The 24,075-nt window shown below is 38.7% G+C and overlaps 1 protein-coding gene across 1 annotated transcript; it reads right to left on the bottom strand.

Annotated features, from left to right (window-relative positions):
- Nucleotides 1–11,796: 11,796 nt before the first annotated feature.
- Nucleotides 11,797–14,123, bottom strand: LOC118488919 (protein FAR1-RELATED SEQUENCE 5-like). Its single transcript, XM_035986349.1, has 5 exons — nt 14,102–14,123; nt 13,002–13,462; nt 12,657–12,946; nt 12,304–12,562; nt 11,797–12,087 (listed from the first exon to the last, which is right to left on the bottom strand). Exons 1-5 carry the CDS (start codon nt 14,121–14,123, stop codon nt 11,797–11,799), a joined length of 1,323 nt encoding a protein of 440 aa, XP_035842242.1.
- Nucleotides 14,124–24,075: the final 9,952 nt, after the last annotated feature.

The following is a 24,075-nucleotide window of genomic DNA, read 5'->3' as shown; positions in this document are numbered from 1 at the left end:
AAATGATGAAGACGATGCTGAAGAACAACCAATCACATTACTTAAAGCTGCAAGAGACTGGATTGATCAAGAGAATCAACAAAATGATCAAAACAGCCCAATTAAAACCAATGAAACTGAGAAAACACAAACAGAAAGTGGAGGATCATGGGGGCAATTCTTCATTAAACCATCAATAGGAAATAAAGATAAAATGTGGGTAGACAGTCAAAGCCGACTGCGTAATTTCATGCCATCACAAAATCAAAGTGAAGGTCTTTCTGACATTCATTCAACAAAAAGTGGCGATGAAAATATGAAGAACATTGAAGATAAAAAATCACATGAAGAATATCTTGTGACTGTTTTGGATGATCATTTAAAAGAATTTGAAGAAATTTTCGAAAACATCCAATCACGCATAGATAAGATTGTCGAAGAATATCCAAACAGTGAAGCTCTTCATAACAAAGTAAACGAATGGGTGTCATTGATGGAAAAATTAAACCATCAAGCAAAAAAGCACAAGAAAGTTAATATTGATTCAACTATGATGGAGACACCATCAAGATTTCTAAATTTGAGCCAAAATGAAGACAATGAAAATCAAATCATTTCAACTCCATTGATTATAAAACGCAATGATGATGATGATGCAAAACGCAATGAAGATAACACAGCTGTAGTCCAGTCCTCCAATCCAGAAAAAATCAGTAACAATGACCCTGCATCTATTCTGCAAACACACATTGAAAAACCTTCAATGGAACAATCATCATTTAGCGAAAAAACTCCATCATTAATGTTGGAGATGATCAAAAAGACAGATGAAGAAGAACAAAAATCAAATCAAAAGAAAATTCAGGATAATGAGGTACCATCCTTTGATTTGAAAATTTCTCAGTTGTCTTCAAATGTTGATGAAAATGAAGTTGAAGTTGATGCTACTCCTCACGCTGCACAAACCGAAATTCAAGCGGAATCTGAAAATAGATCAATCGAAAAAGATGTTCAAATTACTGGAATACAAACAATGTTTGATAGAATTGAAGAACAGGATAATACTGAAAAGCAAATCAGTGATCTAATTCAAAACACATCATTCCTCAACCCACAAGAAGATCTGTATAAAACACCTGCAAAATCAGTTCATCAAGAACAACCAACAACAGATATAAGCAAAAAAGAAGAAATAATCACAAGGATGGTACGACCTGATTGAGAGAAAAATGTACCAGAAGTGTTTTGTTCACCGTACTATCTACGACAAGTAGCAATGAAGGAAGCAAGAACGGCACACGAAAACAACATATCGGGATATGCTTTCCATGCAGAAGGAGAAATGATGTAAACATTCATTTATATACACTAAAACAAAAAAACAAAAATAAAAAAAAAATATAATTTAATTATTAATTTTTTTTTGCAGGGATACTCTTTTTGAAATTAAAGATCATGTATTTCTATATAGATATGCTGTTGAAACAATGAGGCCAGGACTAGAAATCACCGGAGAAGTAATCAATTGTTGGTCATATATTTTGAATGAAGAAGAAAAAAGAAGATCAAAAGACAACAAAACTCCAAGATTTTCTGTACTAGTCGAATGCTGGTATGATTGTTGGTGCAGTCATCTGTCGTCTTCGTCTTATGTCGAGTCTCGGTCTCGGTGTGGATTCGATCAAGCATGACATCACATGTGACATCACATAAGTGACATCACAAGTGACATCACCTAGGTGACATCACATGAGATGTCATGAAATTAGAAAGTCTATGGTGGCCGTTTGAAGTTGTTATCATTACATCATTCTCATATAAGACAAAATGGGGTATGGTCCAATGAGAAGTTGCCATTTGATGGTCCAATGAGGAGATACCATTTATTGGTCCAATCATTTGAGTTAAGTTGACCGTTTGAAATGTCAACCGTTTGAGCATGGCCGTTTGAATACTTGTAACCGTTTGAAGGATTTCAAACGGATAGGTAATGTAGTATATATAGCTGTCATATCGAGTTCATTTGTAACAGTCAGGAAAAGTGATACCGAAGTGCTGCCGGTATTTCCTCTCATTGTAAACTTTGTCAATTGAATGTAAAAGAGGATTAAAGTGTATTTCAAGTTGTTTTCTAGTGCGTTTCTTAGTTTCTGCCTCTGAAACGTACGGGAGCTCTTCCGAACGACTCATTCAGGTCGAAACTGATCCTACAATTGGTATCAGAGCTCAGGACGAGGAGTTCTTGCCATATTCAGCTTGAAAATCTGTTTTTCTACACCTTCTGTTCAAAACCGATACTTTTTACGGTTAAAAGCGGCCCAAATCTTCAGACTGTGTTCGGAATTGACATTTAACAAAGCCTTACAAGTTTCAGATTGAAAATCGAACTAAAACTGATAGAAAACTGCCTGTCCGTTTGAAATTGTTCGTTAAATGATGACGTCATAAACCATTCCGTTTGAAAATGCTTCCTATCGTTTGAAAAAGCTTCATACCATTTGAAAAACTGGTCCTATCGTTTGAAGCATGATCATATCGTTTGAAATATAACATGGCCATTTGAGATTAATCGTGTCCGTTTGAAAATTAACCTTGTCAGTTTGAAAGGTAACCTGACCGTTTGAAATATGATCACCGTTTAAAAAGTTATCACGTGAAAGTTGTTCAGGTTATTCAAAAACAAGGGTGTCAGTTGATCACGTGATTGTTTCATCCAAGATTTGCATGTGATTCAAGATTAATGGTCCAATCTTTGAGTGGTGATAATTCCAATTGTCGGCCGTTGTTGAAAATCTTAAAGTTTGCATGTGAAAGCCCATGAGGTCCAATCGGTTTGTTTTGGTCAGCCAATATTATTCAAAGTGTTTGTCGAGTTAGTGGACTTTGAGGTCCAATTGATATTTTTTTAGAATTAATATTGATCAATCAGCTTTTGGTTAGTAAATGAATTGATGATGTTGTAGGCAAAGTGAAGTGTGCTGTGCTGTCATCGATTAAAGGCCCAAGTTTCAATATTATCGACCTAATCGTTATGTGTACTGTCAGCCAAAATATATGATCTGCTCAACCATATTTGGCCCAAAGTGTTGTTGGATTATTGAAATTTGAGACCCAATCATCATTGTTTGTTGTCTGTCCAAGTAAACTTCATTGTTTTCGGCCCATTGGAAGCTCATATTTCATAGCCCATTTGTTCTAGTTCATTCAGTCAGTTTGCCTGAAAAAGTCCGTCAGTTTGCATGAAAAAGTGTCAAGTCATCTGTATTTGATCCGGTTCTTAGCTGTCCGCACAGTGTGTCAACTTTCAATCCGCACGGAATAATCATCAATTCGAAGTACCAGTTCGATTCTATTAATTGATAAATCTTTAAACTGATTTTGGTTGTTTGTTTGTCAGGTAATATTGTTTGAAAGTGATTTTGTTTGAAATCTGTTACTGAAACATGGATAGTGATGATGATACTGAGTATTGGGCAAGAAAATTCAAAGCTGATATGAAGTTGCTGGCAGAAAGTGACAGTGAGGATGAGAAGGCAAAGAAGAAAAAGAAAAAGATCAAGACACCAGTGAGCAGTGATGATGAAGAGGTTCCGGTGGTGAGAAGACAAAAAGTGAAAGAAGTGCCTAAATTCAAGGTTGAGGAAGAAGTTGATGCGAAAAAGATTCCAGTAAAGTGTGAAAATTGTGAAGTTGTAAAGAAGCAGAACAGCACATTGATTTACAACTTGAACAGTTTGAAGGAGTCTTATGATGTGCTGAACAAAACGATGAATCAATACAACCAAACGAGTGAAGAACAAGCTACAGCAATGAAGACACTTCAGGGAGCTTTCATGACAAAGCAAAAAGTTGTAAACAATTACATTGAGAAATGTGCTGCTTTGGAACAAAAGCTTGAGCTGCAAAGAATTGAAACTGAAAGAGTTAATCGTTTGTTAAAAAGTTACTCATGTACTTCCTATGTCATTGACAGGATTTATCCGACGGTTGAAAGTATGAAGGTATGGGAAGATGATGAGGTAACTGAAGAGAAAGCAGCTGGAAAAGGTGCTGATGAAAAGATTGCTGACAAGAAGAAGAATGACAAGAAAAAAGACACCGAAAAGACATCATCTGGTAAGAAGCAAGGTGTCAGTTATAACAAGTGTCCACCCCCGCTGGAAAATGGATATTTGCCTAGATATCCAAACGATGAAAGAGTCAAAAAGTCCACAAATTTACAGTGGGAGTTAGAGTCGTCAGTAAAACTTCCAGAAAGTATTGATGTTGTGTTTACATCATCTGACACTGATCAACAGTCTCAATTGATGAAGAAAGTCATGGATCATGTGTTAGAGAGTGATGATATTGAAGAGTCAAAGTCTGGGTCAAGCACAAAGTGTCAAACAGAAAAACAGGACAAATTAGTTTACGACAGAAAATTTCTATTGTCAAAATCTAATTTGGATGATGGATTGTTTAAAGTTGCTTATACTTTGAATGATTCTGACAAATTATATTCTGATGAAGAATTTCCAATAAGAGGTGTCAAAACAGAATTGATAAAAAAGGTTTTCAAACTCACAGAAATTAATATTTCTGAAATAAAAGACTTATGTCTTAATGAAAAACCTAAGTATTACACCTCAAGAGTTCAACAAAGATTAAACAAAAAAAAGAATTACTATTCTGGTTCTGGTTTCCAAAAGAAATCAAACCATAATGGTAATTTCAAAAAGAAAGGTTTAGGTTTTACTCCTACAGAAAAAACAGAAAAATGAAAAATATGTTCGTGATTTTAAATCCAAAATGTCATTTGTTTCAGGTACATCAACTGATGAAGAAGAAAAGACAAACTTCTGGAAAGAATTAAACAGTGAGTTTCTGACAAAGAAGCAAGTTGAGTTGAAAAAGATAGCTGAGCAGAAGAGAGACTCGAGAACCTGTTTCAAGTGCAACAATGTTGGACATATTGCCAAAGATTGTTCTAAGGCGATACAATCAAAACAGGGAGTATCTCGTAAACTTAAAGAACAAGTGGTTGAGTTTGAACCACCAATTGATCGAACCAAACTGTTTAAAAATTCTATTTTTGAAATTGGTGAGAGTTCAAACAAGTTTTACAAGAAAAGAGCAAAATCTGACAATCAGAAATGGATTGTTAAGAAGGTTGGTGAAAGCTCTAGCGATGATTCTGATGGGTCAAAATCAGAGGAGCTATTTTCTGGCGATGAAACTGATTCCACAAAGTCAGTTGAGCCACAAGTTGTTTCAAAATGTGAAGCTGATGTAAAAGATGAAAAATCAGTTCCGATTGTGAATGATGAGGAATTTCCATCACTTCGGGCTGAAAATTATAAAAAGAAAATTGGTAAAACTGAAATTTCTAATCAATTTTATAATGATAAACAGGAATTTGATGCTGAGAAGGCCTTTAACCCCAAGGTAAAACATATCTTTGGAAAGATGATTGATCGAAAAGTCAAAGGGGTTAAAGAATTTTATGAGAAGAAAACAAAGAAAGAAAAGGTTGAACCATCCCTGGTTTGTGACTGGGATGGTACATATTATGAACAGTAAGTCTCAGGACTTGCCGGAGCTCCCAGGTTGGTAAGCGTGGAGCATGAATCGGCATCTTTCTTGAGTTATATTCGGTAACGTCAATCATTCAAAACGGTAAAAGGTTTGTTTGTGTATTTCTTACAAGTGGTACAGAGGTTTCTGAACTGCAAATGGTAAATCAAGGACATTAATTTGTACTTGTATTTTCCTACATCTGGTTGGAAGACAAGATGATGAACCACATCCCCGAACATTTGTTTGATAAATCTACAAGTGGTAATCAATCAAACTTATTTTCCAGAAAAACCATTTTGATTAAAACAAACTTAAGTGTTTTGAAATCTAAATGGGAAAATAGTTTGTTGATAGGGGAGTTCTGATTGTTTATGCCAAGTGAATGGCGAATTGATGTGATTTGATATCGGTTGTCATGTTTCTGTACAGTTTGTTTTCAATTTTCGTTAATGTGTTTGCATTTTAGGGGGAGTAGAAAATTTTCAGAAAATCAAAAAACATTAGAAAATTTGAAAAAGCCAAAAACATGATAAAATAAAAAAAGAGTTTTGTTGTGAAAAAGAGGAAATGATAGTACATCAGTGGACTATCACAACATGCTAAAGAATTGGAAAGTTTAAAAGTGATAAACAATCTTACTGCGGATGTGTCAGTAGGTTTTTGCACATTTAGTAAATTGAAACGAGATATAAACCTAATTCAAACTTGCTTGATTCGTGGGTAACTATTCTTGAATATATGGGTAACCCCCGAAATCTTGTTTGAAAGGTCCCGTATTCTGAGATACTAGGTCTTTATACTCAGTGATATCTGGGGTATTATCCCGGGACTTCTGCTGTATGGAAGTACTGACCTAGTCCCCGGATAATGCTTTCTGCAAAATGCTTGAAACATAGCATCGCCCTCAGCAAGCTGATGAAACAATAAAATTGATAGTCGCTGCTGTTGTAATCAAAAGATCCTCTAAAGGGGACCCACCTAAAGTCGAAGCCGTCATCTCTCTGCGTATACGGAAGTATCGACCTGAGCTCTCACGGCCCTCGCACATAACCCCTTTACAGATATCATCTGTGGTATACTCACCTGTAAGACTGAATATTGGGATCTGGATACAGGAGTATATTCGAGTGGAGTGATACACAATTAAGTTTGAGTTTCTAAAACACTAATATCGTATCTCGAATCGATTGAAATTTGTGTGAAAATTTAAAGTGGACCAATATACTGACAATCTAGGTAAATTGTTTAGAACTGAGTATGTTTAAAGCTTAATGGTGTTAGTGATTTGTCACAAAACTGATATGATCCTCTTACACAAACTCACAAAAATATTGTTTGTAAATATTTTGTTTTCTCTGCATTTCATTTCATTACATTAAATATTCCAAAAAGATTTTTAGTGTGTTTTAGCATAAATTTTTGAAAAATTCAAAAAGATTTTTGACAACTGATATTGAAGAACTAATTTTCAAAATTCCGAGTGCTAAACATGATGAACAGATGGTTTGGGTGAATATGTTGTTTTGAAAAATTAAAATATATCTTCAAGTGGTTTATCAAAGATTAACATTGTAAAATCATTCTTTGATTGTATTATTCCTGCAAGTGGTTCATTAGCTGGTGAGATTGTTTTTACAAGTTATCATCAGAGAATTTATTTTTGGGTAGAGAATGTGCAGGTTATATGAAGATAGAGTGCTAGGTTCCGATACCTGAAGACTGTGTGATTTCAACAAGCCAGGCTGCGATCCCAGCATATCGAAAGGGGGAGTCTGAAGACATCCAAGTAGAGATTGTTCGTGGAAAGTCTGTTGATGATGATGAAAAGAAAAGAGAAAGAGTTGAGGACGCTTGCACTGTGAGATATTTCAGAGAGTGTTCAGACTGATAAAGACTGAAGTCGTTGAAGACTCGACACTTAAGACTCGTCAACATCTGAGGGGGAGTCTGTTGGTGCAGTCATCTGTCGTCTTCGTCTTATGTCGAGTCTCGGTCTCGGTGCGGATCCGATCAAGCATGACATCACATGTGACATCACATAAGTGACATCACAAGTGACATCACCTAGGTGACATCACATGAGATGTCATGAAATTAGAAAGTCTATGGTGGCCGTTTGAAGTTGTTATCATTACATCATTCTCATATAAGACAAAATGGGGTATGGTCCAATGAGAAGTTGCCATTTGATGGTCCAATGAGGAGATACCATTTATTGGTCCAATCGTTTGAGTTAAGTTGACCGTTTGAAATGTCAACCGTTTGAGCATGGCCGTTTGAATACTTGTAACCGTTTGAAGGATTTCAGACGGATAGGTCATGTAGTATATATAGCTGTCATATCGAGTTCATTTGTAACGGTCAGGAAAAGTGATACCGAAGTGCTGCCGGTATTTCCTCTCATTGTAAACTTTGTCAATTGAATGTAAAAGAGGATTAAAGTGTATTTCAAGTTGTTTTCTAGTGCGTTTCTTAGTTTCCGCCTCTGAAACGTACGAGAGCTCTTCCGAACGACTCATTCAGGTCGAAACTGATCCTACAATGATATATAAAACTCAATTTTTCTGTATTCGTATAATGAAGTATTTTGAAGTTTGATTGAATGAAGTTTTATAAAACGCAATTGCAGTTTTATTTCTTTAATAAAATGCAATGCTTACTTTGTTTGAATGAAGTTTTATAAAACGCAGTTGTATTTTTTATTACCTTCATAAAACGCAGCTGTATGTTTAATAACTTCATAAAACGCAATAACATGTTAATTTGATTAATTTTATGCAGGCTTTTCCTTTGAATGATAAGGAAGAAACAAATAAAGAAAAGATGATAGAAGCATTCACAATGAACATAGAAAAAATTCTTCAAGGTGCAAAGCTAAAAAGCATAAAGGATTTTAAAATTATCCTTGTCCCGATTCTCTATATACAACATTTCTTTGTGATCTCCTTCAATCTTGAAGAGAAACAAATATTCATCATTGACAACAGTGCCAAAAAAGAAACAAATAAAGCTAAATATGGGGATGTGCCTGAAAATACAGTAAGTATTCTTACTTATGCTTTTAAAACACAAATATAAACCACCTATAATCTTTTTGTTTTGTTTTTTTTTTCTGTAGAGGGATGCTTTGGCAGCTTACCTTAAATCTGTTGGACATGAAAAAGCAGATGATATAAAGGGAATAACCCCTGTTAGAATGCAGATGAAATGGAGGACACAATATAATGGCATTGACTGTGGTATATTCACTATGCGTCATATGGAATGTTATCATGGAGAACCGGTCGAAAAATGGGATTGTGGGTTTAACGTGGAGTATGAAGAACCTGTAAGGGGTAAAAACAAAAAAAAAAAACCAGTCAACAAGCAGACCGCACAACTTGAAGATTTAAGAAGAAAGTTCATCGCGAAGATATTATTGCACGAAATCAACGAACAAAGAGATTATGTAATTGAGGACTCAAAGAAGTTTCGAGACCTCAGTGCGAAACTTAAAAAACAATCCTATGACACTAGTTTAGATAGGATTAAAGACAGGCTTTCTCTTGCTGGTTTACTTTGATTTTGAAATGCTACTTATTATAAAACGCAATGTTTTTTCATTTAGCATGTTTTTAATATAACTCGTTATTTTCTTGATCTTGCTAGTTACTTTGATTTAGAAATGCTACTTATTATAAAACGCAATATTTTTCATATAACGCAATATTTTGATGATATTTTTAAAATGCACTTATTTGTTTGTTATTTTAAAACGAAATATGTATCCTTTAAAATTATTTAAACATTATTTTGAAAAAAATTTATAAAATATATATACAATTTATAAAACGCAACATTTTAATAGTATGCTATAACTCAACATTGCCAATTTTAATATGTTTTGAATATAAAACGCAATGTTTTTTCTAATGATTCATTTCCAAACATATAACGCAATATAATTTATAACTCAATGCAATTTTTTTAAAAATTTTTATAACACAAAAAACAAATTAAAAACATAATTACAATAAGGACAATAATAAAAATAATATATTATAATCTTCTAAAACGAAATGTTATAAAAAAATAAAATAATATACAATATATGAATACTGTATGATAGAAATTGATACATTTGAGTAGACCAAAATCCTTAAAAAGCCTTTTGGATTCCTGATACCAAATATTGTGTATGATTGAACATTCAATTCAAAGAAAAAAATAAAAAATAATCATTTTTATTATTAAAACAGTTGATTCAAATTCCTCTACCAATATATAAGAACAGAAACCCTAAACTATTTTCACATTGCTCTCATCATACACCAAAAATACACCAAATACCCAACACACACAAACCCTAAAATGGCTAATCCACAACTATCAGTTTGGTGGGTTAAAAGAGGCAATTTCGTTCTTCAATTCCTTGACGGAAAAAAATAAAATACCATTCCGTTGCTTCTGTTCTTCATAACTGCAATGAAAATGTTTTGAAAAGAATGAACGAAATAGGTATACCACCTTCTTGTTACACAAATCAAACAGCCGCACTGTTCAGAATTCTACACAAGAGATATGGTGATCCGAATCAAACTGCAACTGAAGATGCCCAGGTTACATCTTGGGAGTTCAATGAGGAAACTTTCAAAGTTTCAGTGACTTGGAACGATGGTGAAGTGGAGATGTATGACCCAAAGGACATATCTACCAGTGAGGATCTAAACTTTTTGAATCAGTTATCTAAAATACCAATCATCAACAACTCTGGTAGCAAATTTGCAGAGAAGCTCCAAAACGCAGTAGTCTCACAGGTTGAACTTTGGGTTGAATCTGAAAGTGATGAGGAAATCCCTGATGGAAGCTTAGGGTTCTCATCCGATGAAGAAACAAACTTTGATCCATGAAGCTGATCATGCTTGTAATTTTTCTTTAATTTTGTGGTTTGAAAACATCATGTTTGTGGGTTTAAAAACTATCATCATCTATATAACGCAATGCTTATTATATCCAATTGCATTTCTTGTTTAATTTTATGTATGAACTGATATTGTTGTTATCATAAAACACAATTAAAAAAAACAAACTGATATTTAATAAGGATATCTCAAAACGTAGTAACAAAAAGAGATGAAACCTATACATCATAAAACGCAATGACAATTTTTTTTTTACTTATTGATATCTGATTTTGACAGAATTTGTATACATAATTACATTGCATTGCTAGAACCTATAGCATTAGAAGAAACCTTATCTTTACATGTTCGACTGTTATGTCCTTTTCCACCACATACACGACACGATTTCTAGATCTTTGATGATTTCTGAATTGCAATCTCACGATTAGACTTGATCCTTTTTTGTACACCGCATCCTTTGGTCCTTACTTTGATCGGGACACGAATCATAGAATCTGATTTTTCTATGTTCCCTCCAATATCAACAAATCTTTCTTTGCGACTAGGAGGCGGCGCAACAACCATAACCTCATCCGCTTTATCAATATAACTTTTAATATGATCCCTATAACGACACAGTTCATCTAAATCGCTAACCAGCCTATTAGCAACATACTCATTTGCAACAACGATTTCTCTATAAACTTTATCAATTTCACTATTCCTACCAATTTCATCAAATTGAATATTGGAATGATTTGATCCCACTGAAACAACATCTCTCATCCATCTTCTATGAACATATCTTCTAGGAAACTCACTTATATCATCATACGTAATACGTAAAATATATGGCGGCACAATATACCAAATTGTTCAAACCGTTTGCAAGAACAACTTATACTTAAACCATCTTCTTCTTTGCTATATTGCACCTGTAAATAAGATTAAAAAGCTATATAAAATTAGTGAAATGTAATATAAAACGCAATGAATAATAAATATAATACAGATATAACCATATGATCATATAATGTTAAAACGCAATAAAACATGAAAAATAAAACGCAATAGATATTTAAACAATATAAATTTAAAAAAATACCTTGAAAAAAGAAGTGCATGGCTGTCTGAAATCCTTTATTTCAAAATATTGAACATCACCCACAGTATCAACAGACTTTGACATACACTTTGTAATAGCAGCATCAATTTCAATCTGAATATCCTTAAAAATTGTTTGGGTATATATTTCTGATGCTTGTTTCTCCAATACAAAGTCACTCCAGGGTTTACACTCAATATACCTTGTATCATGATCATTCCTCCTATGCTCATGCCTTTGAATATCCATTGCAGTCTCAAAATGAGTGAAAAATTAAACAAGTGTACATCTTGGATTGCAAATCTGACCAAAGAAGTAATTCTCGCTTTCACATCTTGACGTAGTACGCATAAGCCCAGCCAAATCCTCTCCATGGTAATAAGCAGGAATCCAATCAAATCGAAGATCGTACATGTCTATTAACCACTCATGATTTTCCAATCCAAAAGTAGACATTATTGAATGCCACTCAGTTTCAAAATCTTCTGGAATAATAGTATCATTCCAAACAACATGAGTCATTCTTGTATTAAAATCAGTGTTTGCTGACAAAACAGGACCAACCTGAATAAAAAGTTATAAAATCATTAAACATAAAACGCAATAATTTAAAAACCAATATATTGAAAATGATAAACATAATGCATTGATTGTAAAACGCAATTGTTTTGTAATTCTATTGATAAAAATGTTAGAGGATCTTATTGTATAATACATAAAACGCAATAATAAAATAATTATAAAATTGCAGTTTGTTATATCATAAAACGCAGTTAATACCTTTGTCTTCAATTTTTCCCATATATGCCACATACATAACCTATGCCTACTTCTTGGAAGTACATCCTTAATAGCTCTCTTCATTGCAGCAACTTGATCAGTAACAACAACGTTAGGCTCACTTCCAAAAGCATTAACAAAGCATCTTAAAAGCCATCTATACGAATCTGCAGTCTCCGAACCAAGTAATGCACCACCAAATGTGACATTCCTAAAATGATTATCAATACCAGTAAATGGTACAAAAACCAAATCATACCTGAATAAAAAACAAATTAAAAAAGCATTAGAAAAATTAGAAAAGGATATATAACGCAATAGAATATATAACGCAATAAATCAAAAAAACTTACTTGTTTGATTTATAAGTAGCATCAAAACCAAATATGTCACCAAACACTGTATAATTTTTCTTTGATTGCTCATCAGCCCAGAAAAGCCCTTTCAATCTTCTATCTTCACCAATAACATAATCACATGTGAAACCAGGACAACATTCTTTCTTCCTAATAAGACGCCTAACTACCATTTCTGCATCATACTCTCCGATGTAAAGATTCAAATCCCTTCTATAATTCTTACAATCAACTTTACTAGCTCCAACTTCACCAAAACCACCATACATTGTTTTCAATATTGAATGCTTTAACAGGTCCAATATTGATTGCAGACAATCCAGATATAAAACTTTCTTTCACATAATCGATACTTCTGGCAGCCGGCAAGAAATGAATATCTTCATCTTCAACAAAGATATGATTATGTTCTTCTTCAAAGTAGTAGATTTTAAACATATTATTGTTCTCTAATATTAGTTTCACATGAGCATTGCATCCAACTCTTTTTGAACCTCTATTACGTCTAACAATCTTTTTACTATTCTCAACTGAACCAGAATCTATTTCTTTGCTAACATGAAATCCTTCTTTTGAACAGACAATATATCTTATTTTTACTAAACCACCAACATTTTTCCAAGAGGTATTTTTTCTTGCAGAAAAACCTGCAGCAAGTGCATATCTCTGATAAAATGCAAATGCCTCATCAAATGACTTAAAAAGCATTCCAACAGCAGGTGTAATAGATCCACTGACTTTAGATTTGAAAAACTTTCTTCCACTGTTTATGCATACACGTTCCTCCCACTTGGAAATGTTATCTGAAACAATTAAAAAGACTATAAAACGCAATACCTCTAACAGAATAATGTTTTTATTGATAAAACTAAAAATATGTTAATAAAAATTTAAAAATTACAAAACTTTAAAGTTTATAAAAGCATAAAAAGCAATACGTTCAGTAAAACGCATCATATGATCTGAAACACTTTACAAAAAATCATAAAACGCAATACAACCTATATAATAATGTGTTTACTGTTAAATCTCAAAATATGTTAATAATAATTTAGAAATACAGACCTTTAAGGTTTGTATATGAACTATTATCAAATAAACAATAAAACGCAATACGTTCAGTAAAACGCATCCAATGATGAACAAACAAAAATTGTACAACAATAACAGTTATAGCTTTATATAGCTTTATATTACATAAATCTTAAACTACAAGTTTGTATGCATATAATTTAATTAATATCATAAAACACAACTCTTAACTAAAACGCAATAAAATGATGAAGAAATAAAACAAACAAATTATGTTAAATTATACAACAATAACAATTAAACTTATGAAATATCAAATATTAATTACAGAAACACGAATGATAAAACGTAAAACAATGAAATTTGGACAAAAATAACAAAAAATAAATCAAAATTGAAGCTAAACATACCAGCAGAGTCTGACGAAGACATTGAAGTTATTGAATTGACAAACGAAAGAAGATTAATATTTGAAAAGAGGTGAATTTGCGATCGATGGCGATTTAGGTTTATGGAATCTTCAATTCTGTTATGAGAGTGATGAACTATGAAAAGAAGTAACAGAATCTATAAATTAGAACGAAGATATGATAATGTAAAAAGACGAAAAAGCCCCCGCGTCCAAAAATTTAAAAAAGATGATGAACGGCTGAGATTGCTTCCTATCCTTCCTAGCGAAAATTAACTTCCTATTTGATCTTTACCCTGTAAATCTTTACTTTTATAAAGTTAGAGTTTAAAAAGAAATTACATTTCAGGCCCTGTACTTGTGATTTTTTAAAAAAAAAACCCCTCATCAAACGGTTGTTTCTAACCCCATTAGACATTTGGATGAAAATGACAAAAAGTTACAAATGTGGGGGGCTATTTGGTAAAAAAAGTCATTTTGGACGAAAATGGCAAACATTCCCAAACCTCAGGGATGATTTTGGCAATTAACTCTATTATTTAATATACTTTTAGGGGTAGGGGCGCTCCACTAGTGACGGTTTTCCATCACTCACAACACCCAATCATTGTCCGTCACGTCATTGAGCTTGATTCCATCACTAGTGATGGATTTTACTAGGGGTACCCATCACTAATAATGTTTTTTTTTTTAAATTATAAATTAACAATAAAACAATAAAATTATAAATTATAAATTTCACTTAAATAAAAACAATATTTCTAGACATATTTTAGGTTACAACTTAAAAAAGAAAAGATACATAAAGAAAACCTACTCCTCATCCGAAATCCGGAAATTCCAAACCTAAAGAACCTACAAGTTCAATTAAATCATATCTGATGAAACAATGGTTAACCGGGCAGGGTTAACACACTGGTTTCGCCAAGAAGGGTTAATCCCTTCTTCTCGAGGATCGCTGGCTGGATCGCCTGCCAGTTGATCTCCTGCACAAGGAAACAAACCGTGACTCGTAACAAGGAGGATGGGGTGGGGGGTGCTCCTTGTTACCACTCTCCGGCGTGAGAATCAGTAGTCTGCTTGGGAAGCAAAGTATGATAATAGTAGTAGTGAGAGAGTTGTGAAGAGATACCTCAAACCTGGTTTGGGGTTGGTATTTATAGCCGAGGAGTGAAGGAGGAGGTGGATGGATAGACTGACGGCATGCTGCACCTTTGCAGGTGTGTCAGACATGTCGGCCGGGGAGACGACGCCACGTCAGTCTGTCGCTTACGTAGACCTGACAGGCGGCTGCCATTGGTGCTACTTGCTCTGTGGTGTCAGTCCCACTTGATGAGTAGACAGGATGCGGTGCAGGCCGCATCGCTGTTCGCGATAACTGTAGATGTTCCCGCGTCTCACTCTTTGATCAAGAAATACGTGAGATGCGGTGCCAGGCCACATCGTCGTCTGTGGTGACTGTTGCTGTTATCCAGCTTCCCTGTATTGATAGAAGTGTTCACTGGATGCGGTGCTAGGCCGCATCGCTGTGAATACTTCCGTTTTCATACACCAGATGCGGTGCCAGCCGCATCACTATACCGTTCTCATATTCCAGGTAAGTCCACCTCCTTCATTGGGCAGATTGGATTCAATCACTGTGTCGGCGCGTTCCCGCACGGACACAGGTAGGTTGTTAGCTAGTGGGGGTTTTGATAAGGGTAATGGTCACTCGCGGTCGATGCTGACTCGAGATCTGGGACCATACCCCTTCAAGTCCCCCCAGTCTAGTGTTGCTGCCATATGCAAGTTGCATTTGGGAGGAGCACTGGACTATGGTGTCTAGAAGGTAGTTTGGAGTCTGGAGAAGATCCTAGGCCATGTAGATGGTCTTTGCTTTTTGTAAATCAAGCTGGAGATCTGGAAGGGTCATGTGATGCCTCTTCCGTACCGGTGAGAATGTTTTGTCTGATGCGAAATTCTCAGCCTCGGGTTGGGTGCCACCTGTTGGTGTGTCGAACCAACCTTGAGACCCTGCTAAGGGTGTGCACAAACTTCGAACCAACCTCTGAGACGGTGGTTGAAGATGTACACAAACTTCGAACCAACCTTTGAGGTGGTGAATGAAGAAGAGAGTGGTCTTCCGCAATAATTGGACATCTAATGATGATCCCTTTTGTGGGGTGTTCATGTTCTTCCAATTAGCTCTCTAGTAACCGTACGTCCTTTGCGGTTACCTCGTTGCTTGACATTGTTGGCCACGGTTGGATTAACAATGTTGGATACTTGCGTCATTGTTGGCCATGTTTGGTCGAACACTGTGAATCTGGATAATGGTCAAATAAATATGGTCATAGGCATGGTAATGCCCACCATTGTTTATTCTATCCGTCTTACAAGTAGGGTAACAAAGTCATAAGCAGAATTGTTACCGCTGTTCGGCCGCTTGTTGTTCGACGAGATCTCTTATGATCACTAGGGATCTCGTCCGCATCTCTTCCTTAGCCACCTTCCTTCACGCTCCAATACCGAGGAGTTTTCCTTGAAGTAGCTCCATTCATCTATGTGATGACTTAGTTGTGGCTCTTCTGTAGCAACCATTTGCGGAGCTATGGGTGTGTCCGCAGCGACTCATGAGTGTCTGCGGTTTTGTCACCCCATACTCGCTTGAAACGGGTGTGTTACTCGGATGTGGCTCTTGAAGGATCAGGAGTCAGGGTTGTTGATGTGCGTGCGCGTACATTCCCCTCCTTCTTTTTGTTGAAGAAGTTGTTTATGCACCCTCTGTGGTTGTGAACCGGACATGAGGGATTTGAAGCTTGAAGAGAATGAAGGCAATGCGGTTTACCTGTTTCTGAGATGCAGTTCAGTCCAAAGAACAACGCTGGTTCTGAGTATCTGACACACCTGTACGGGCTCGTGTGTGTCATCTCTGCATATTCCACGTGTGCTCGTGGGTATGTGCGGACATGTTTATACCCACTTAACCATGGAAAGATATAATTTTTTGGCTATTTTATGGGGTATGTAAAAAAACGACATGCGGTATGGGTTATGGTGCGATATACCAGAGAAACCGCATGCCGCTTGTGTTTGGATGATGTTGTCGCTTTTTGTTGTATACGTGGTTGATCGCACGTGTATGTTGGTGGAAGTTGGTGAGATTTTCTGGCATGTGCTAAAATGAAAGGACATTTGCACTGCCCGAGGTGATTAAATGCATTGTAGCAGGAGTGTAAACGTCTCCTATGTCAGGCGCGTGTGCGGCCACGCGCGCGTGGTAACCGTCAGCGGAAGCGTCGCTTGACACGTGGTGCTGCATAATTCGCTTTATTTTGAACATGATGATTCAGTTTCCATGGTGCATTAATTGCGATCAGTATATAAGGCGAAACCGTTCGTGGTTTCCCCTCACTTGTTCAAAATTTCAAAAATTCCGGTGAGAGAAAAAAGATTTCTCTGTCTTCTCCGATAAGGTTTCTTGAAATTCTGGTGAGGTGGTTTGAGTTCTTAGCACTCGTTTCCTTTTCTTCTATATTTCTGATGGCTGAACCATCAAATCCACACAATGTGGAGGGTGAAAACCCTGAACAGCCGGTGGCAGCGGCTGATGAAGATGAAGATGATGATGGTGGTGCTCCCGGTGGTGGGTTACCGGTATTGAAGTGGTCGAAGGGTGGTTTTAGGACTCTGATGACCTCTATACAGATGGCAGTTGAGTGGGATGCCACCTACCCACAAGAGGGTGACACTGGTGCCGATGCTCCGGCCGGCTATATCACCCTGTGGGCTGATTTTTTTAACGATGGCAACCTCCGATTGCCGGTGACGGTGTTTGTTGTCGAGGTGTTAGAATACTATCATCTCCACATTTCCCAACTGAGTCCATTTGGGATGTTCCAGATTAGGAACTTTGAGTACACTTTTCGTGCCCATGGTTTGGACGTTACCGTTGAGAATTTCCGGCGGTTTTGCCAGTTGACGGCGAACACCGGATTTTTTTCTTTTAATCAACGACATGGGAGTTTGAAGTTGATGACACCTCCCAAGGGTGTGACCCACTGGAAGAGGAAATTTTTTTACGTTAAAGCCTGTGCGGTCTACGCCCATATGAATTTTCGGAACGTAAATGTGGGTGTTACTGGTGAGGATATTCCTGTTGCCACCGCACAGACTGTGGATTGGTTCTCTAGGCTGCGGCCTATTGAACTCAAGAAATTGGACAAAAATCAGCTGTGGGTGTTGCAAATGATGCTCAGTAGGCCGGATAGGAGGGCAAGGCCCGTTTTGCGGGAAAAAAGTGGTGGTAAGCCCTTTATTCTTGTGCGTTTGCTTGCTTCTTTATACTCTTTATTAATTTGCATTTGTTCTATCAGAGCAAGCGGTTGGCCTGTGGAGGATGTTTGTGCCAGATTTTGAGGGGAAGGTTGAGTTGGTTGCGTGTGGGGAACTGGAAGGTTTTAATTTGGATATTGTTGGCAATTTCCGCGTTCCCACGCATCAGATATTGAATGCACCCGTGCCGGAAGGCGAAGGTATCTTCTAAGATTTCCTTTTTTGCTTAGAGTTCCCCTTTGTAATGTGCTTGCCTGATTCTTCAAATGTAGGTATCCTTGGGGATTTAGGGAAGTTTGAAGTTAAAACCTTCCCTAAGAAGCATGTGGAGAAGAAACAGGTGAAGAAACCCGTGCGGGGTCGCGGTAAGGAGAAAACTGAGGGTTCTGCTGCCCCTCCGTTGGTGTCCTAAGCCGTAGGTACCTATCGTTCTTGTTACCGCAGATATACGGATTACGTGGTAGTATTTGACACCCTTGAGGGTTTGGGTGTTCCAGGTGGTGGTGCGGCTGTAGGTGGGACTGCTGCGGGTTCCACCGTTGCTGGTGAGAAGAGGAAACCGGAGCAGACAGCTGCTGGTGCTGGTGAAATGAAACGTCGGAAGCTACAGTCCAAAAGGACTGGTCCGACACAAAAGAAACCTGTGGTCACTGCTGGTAAGTGTGTAACTTTTGCAAGTTTTTTTGTATGCACGACTTGTTTTCTGATAGTTGGTGCTTTCTTTGTATTGCAGAACTGCAAGATGCAGGCTTTTCTATTTTTGACGCTCCTTCGTCTCCCCCGCATACCACGGCTGCGGATGCGGGTGTGCCGAAGGATTCTGCGGTACCGTTTATCAATGTGGTGCCTGATCCGACCGTGCAGGCGGAGAAAACGGTGGAGAAGGTTGCATCCCAGATTTTTGATACCGTTGATTCTTCTAACAACTTGATTTCTCCAAATGACGCTGATAATTTGGATCTACGGTTTTTTGATGCTGGGAAGCAAAAATCTGGTGCTGAGCCGCAGAAGTCTCCTGCTGGTGAGAAGGTTACTGGTTCTTCTTCTGGTGGTGCGGGTTATGATGGGCCTCCAATTCAGCCTGGAGAGTCTGAGCTGGAGTATTACTACCGCACCTATACCCCGGATCGGAGTACCAGCTATCATCGACCCCCCTGGACTGTTATGCAGGGGGATGATATTTCCAACGATCCTTCCGCTTGCAAGGAGATTCTGGGTGGCCTGGGCACCCCATTTGAAACTGATCATGCCCGTTCTGCGCTCCGTGAGCTGCGCATTAATCAACTTTCCACCATGCTTGTGGGAAGTTCCATAGTGGCGAATGCCATTTTGGAAGATTACAAGGTGTTAGGCCGCAGAGAGGAGGAAGCTGTGCGCTTGCGGGCCAAGGCGGAAGAGTTAGTGAGGGCTGCTCGTTCGGGTGCGGAGCAGCTTGAAAATGATAGGGCTGCTTTTGAGAAGCAGAAATAGACCGCGGAGTGGGCTGCGACTGCTGAGCTGAAACAGGTTCGTACTCTTGCTAAGTTACTTTCTGATGAACGCAAGAGTTGGAACGAAAAACTTTCCAATGAGCGCAAGACATGGAAAGAATCTTGGGCTAAACAGAATGAAAATCTGTTTCATGCTCGTCAGGAGTTGGCCAATCTGAAGGCCGCAAATGCTGCTTTGGCCAAGGAGAAGGCTGCGGCCGAGGCAGCTGCAGGCAGGGCTAAGGAGGATGAGGCCCGGACCGCTAAGGCTCTTGATGAAGCGAATGCTGACCGCACTCGTTTAAACCAGACCATTGTGAGCCTCCAGGTATGGTTTGCTTTTCCTGTTTTATTCTTCCTTTTGCCTTTCGAGAATGTTTACTAATTTTGTGCAAACTGCTTCTTGCTATTGAAAGGCTGAGGTTCAGACTCGCGAGGCTAAGCTCGCAGACATTATTGCCCGCGTGACTGTAGCGGAAGAGCGGGCGAATGAGGCTGTCGAAGCCAGAGATGCCCTGACCTCTTCGTTTAACCAGCTTGAGGCTGACCGTGAGTGGATGCGGAGTCACAGTATTGCACATGTAAGTATCCCGTGCCTTTGTATTTACTCGGATTAGCATGTGAATCTTATCGTTCTTTTGTTGCAGATTGTTCAAGCTATCATGGATGCGCCTGAGACCGCAACTGGCATAGACTTGATCAAGCAGCGTGCACGTGATGCTGGTTTTAAAGCTGGTTACAGCCTCTGCATCGGCCATATAAACATTTTGTCTAAAGGCGGCTACACTGATGAACGGTCCGGGTTTCGTGATGTGGACAACGAAGCGCTTCTTGATGCGGCCGTTGCATCCTTTTATGACATGTCTCTCTCTTCTGTGGAGAAGCTTGATGAATGCTTAGAGGCCGCGGATTATGTAGACCGGTTGCGGATGCTATATGCCGACGCGGAAGAGGGAAATACTGCTGGTAGCGGCCAAGATGGCGCGGGTACCAGTGGTACAAAATAGGACTTAGGTTGGCCTGCGTGCCCTTTTTTCCTCTTTGTATATGTTGGAACTTTATGTAAATCCATTGTGCACCGCGTGGGTGCCTGAATTTTTTGAATATAAAGTTTGTTGCTCAATTTGTACAAGTGTTTTTACTTCTTGCATGTTTGAACGTGTGTATGCGGGACTCTACCCATTGTGAATGGGGTTGAGTATACTCTATACCGTTGTCGTATGAGTATGCGTCAATTCCATTGCTTGCCTTGTTAGGTTTTAGGAATTGTGTAAGTTTTGTAAAAACTTGTGTGTCCGGAACTCTACCCATTGTGAATGGGGTTGAGTACACTCGATACCTTTGTCGTACGAGTATGAGTCAATTCCATCGTTTGCCCTGTTAGGGTTTAGGAATTGCGTAAGTTTTGTCAAAACTTGTGTACTTGGCCGGATACACTTAATGTTTTGCCTTTGCTGGCCTATTACAATATTTGTGTGTGGTTAGCACTTTGTGTGGGTATCGCGAATGAAGATTTTGCTAATCTGTTTTTGCGGATACCGCAAAGTGGAACACGCATTTGTAATAGCAGTAACAAACAATATTGCATTGAATTGCTCGTTTATTTATTTGCAAATGGCCTGCGGCCCGATAGGTTACATGAAAATGTAAAAAACATGGCTTACATGTAGCAGCGTCTAAGCTGTTGTGCATTCCATGTGCGTGCGATAGTTTCGCCTTCTAACGTTTGTAATTTATACGCGCCTCTGCCCAAGACCTCTTTGATGAGGTAGGGTCCTTCCCACTTGGGGGCGAGTTTTCCTGGGTGCTCAGCGTTAGATGCTTCGTTATCGCGCAGGACGTAGTCTCCCGGGTTAAATGTACAAACCCGCACGCGTGAATTGTAGTATTTTTCAAGCTTGGTTTTGTACTTGGCCTCATTGATGGCAGCGTTTTCGCGCCTTTCTTCTAGGAGGTCTAAGTCAAGTCTGTGTGCTTCATCGTTGGCTATTCTATTGATAGCCAACATTCGAGGTGAAGGAAGCTCTACTTCCGCGGGGATTACCGCTTCTGAGCCATAGACCAGGCTGAAGGGTGTCTCCCCGTTGCTTGTTTTTGGGCTTGTTCGGTGAGCCCATAAGATGCTTGGGAGTTCATCGACCCAGCCACGCCAGGCTGTTCCCAACCTTGCTTTGATGCCTTCGACTAGACTTTTATTGATACTCTCAACTTGGCCATTCCCTTGCGGGTGTGCCACAGAGGAGAATATGTGTTCAATGTGTAGTTCTTCTAGCCATTTTTGAAATTCGTCAGCAGCAAAGTTGGTGCCGTTATCGGTAAGATGCACATTGATAGACCGAAACGGCAGATGATGTGTTCCCAAATGAATTTCCTTGTTATCATAGTAGTGGTTGAGGCAAGTGGTTTTGCCTCTACCCATTTTGTGAAATAATCGACGGCTACTATGATAAATTTGACTGCGCCTGGTGCGTCTGGGAATGGTCCGACCACATCGATTGCCCATTTCTGAAAGGGCCATGCGGTGGTGACCGGAATCAAGTTGTTCTTGGGGCGCAAGGTCTTAGGGGCATGCCGTTGGCAATTGATACACTTGCGCAATTCTTTGACGGCATCTAGGTGCATGTCGGGCCAGTAATACCCAGCATTCATGATTTTAGCCCCTACCATGCGTGGTCCTGCGTGTATGCCGCATATTCCCTCGTGTATCTCTCTGATGAGGTATGTGGCATCTTGGGGGTCGACACAGCGTAGGAGTGGGCCCAGGTATAATTTACGATATAGGATACCGTCTGCCATTTGATAATGGCACGCTTTGTATTGCAACTTGCGTGCCTCTAACTTGCTTTCGGGAGTCACGGCTAATTGCAGGTATGCAATGATTGGTGTCATCCAGGATGTTGTACCGTATTGGATGACATTGACTTGGCGCAAGGGTACTGAGGGATTCTGCAGAATTTCAATGCGTATCTCCTTTGCCAAGTGTTGGAAGCTGGTGGACGCGAGTTTTGACAATGCGTCCGCGGATTTGTTTTCACTTCTGTTGATATGACGTATATTGAAGGAAGTGAATTTTGATTTTAGTTGCAAGGCTTACTCGAGGTAGAGGATCATGATGTCCCCTTTTGCGGTATAGTCACCGCGTACCTGACCTGCAACTAACAAGGAGTCGACGTGTGCTTCCAGATGTTGTACGCCGAGCTTAACTGCTAGACGTAGCCCTGCCAATAGAGCTTCATACTCTGCCTCGTTATTTGTGCTTTTGAAATCAAGGCGGATTGCATAGGTAAGCTCCTGGCCGTCGGGGCTGACGAGTCGCAGACCTGCCAGGACTTACCTTCTTCGTTGGACGCACCATCGGTAAAAAGTGCCCGTATTTCTGAAGAAGGTGGCGGTGGTGCAGGGTTTTGTTCTTGTTCGCATTCTTGGATGCGATTTGCCGGTACCTCGGCGACGAAATCTGCCAGGACTTGGCCTTTGATTGCGGGGCGCGGTTTGTAGTTTAGCGTGAGTGCGCCCAGCTCGATTGCCCATTTTGCTAACCTCCCAGAGATGTCAGATTTGGATAGGATCGGGCCAATCCTGTAGTTGGTTAACACTGTGATGACATGATTTGCGAAGTAACGTCGCAACCGTCTTGATGCGTGTACTAGTGCTAGTACCAACTTTTCCATTATTGAATATCTTCTTTCTGGGTCGTTGAGCATTTTGCTGATGTAGTAGATGGGTGTTTGAACTCCCTCCCGCTCCACTATTAGCACCGCACCCACCGCATTGTCTGCGGCGGATAGGTACAATATAAGTGGTTCATCTTTGCGTGGTGCGGTTAGAGTCGGGAGTTGTATCAAACACTCCTTCATTTCCCGGAAGGCATCCTCAGCCTCTGCGGTCCACTGGAATTGTTCTTTCTTTAGGCAGTTCCGCAGGGTCTTGATGAAAGGATAAGATTTAGCTGTATGGTTGGCTAAGAATCTATTTAGTGCGGCTAGCCTGCCAGCTAGTCGTTGCATCTCTTTCATCGTTGAAGGCGATGGCATGCGGTCGATCGCCTGAACTTTTTCCGGGTTTACCTTGAATCCATCTTTGGTTACGAGGAACCCAAGGAATTTGCCTTCTTCCATTCCAAACGAGCATTTCCCTAGATTGAGCTTCATATTGACGCTTCGCAGAGTTTGGAATGTTCTTTCGATATTAG

The sequence above is a fragment of the Helianthus annuus genome, chromosome 17 (assembly GCF_002127325.2).
Source record: "Helianthus annuus cultivar XRQ/B chromosome 17, HanXRQr2.0-SUNRISE, whole genome shotgun sequence".
Lineage (NCBI taxonomy): Eukaryota > Viridiplantae > Streptophyta > Magnoliopsida > Asterales > Asteraceae > Helianthus > Helianthus annuus.
Note: the sequence above shows the minus strand (reverse complement) of the source record. Positions and strands in the feature narration are given on the sequence as shown.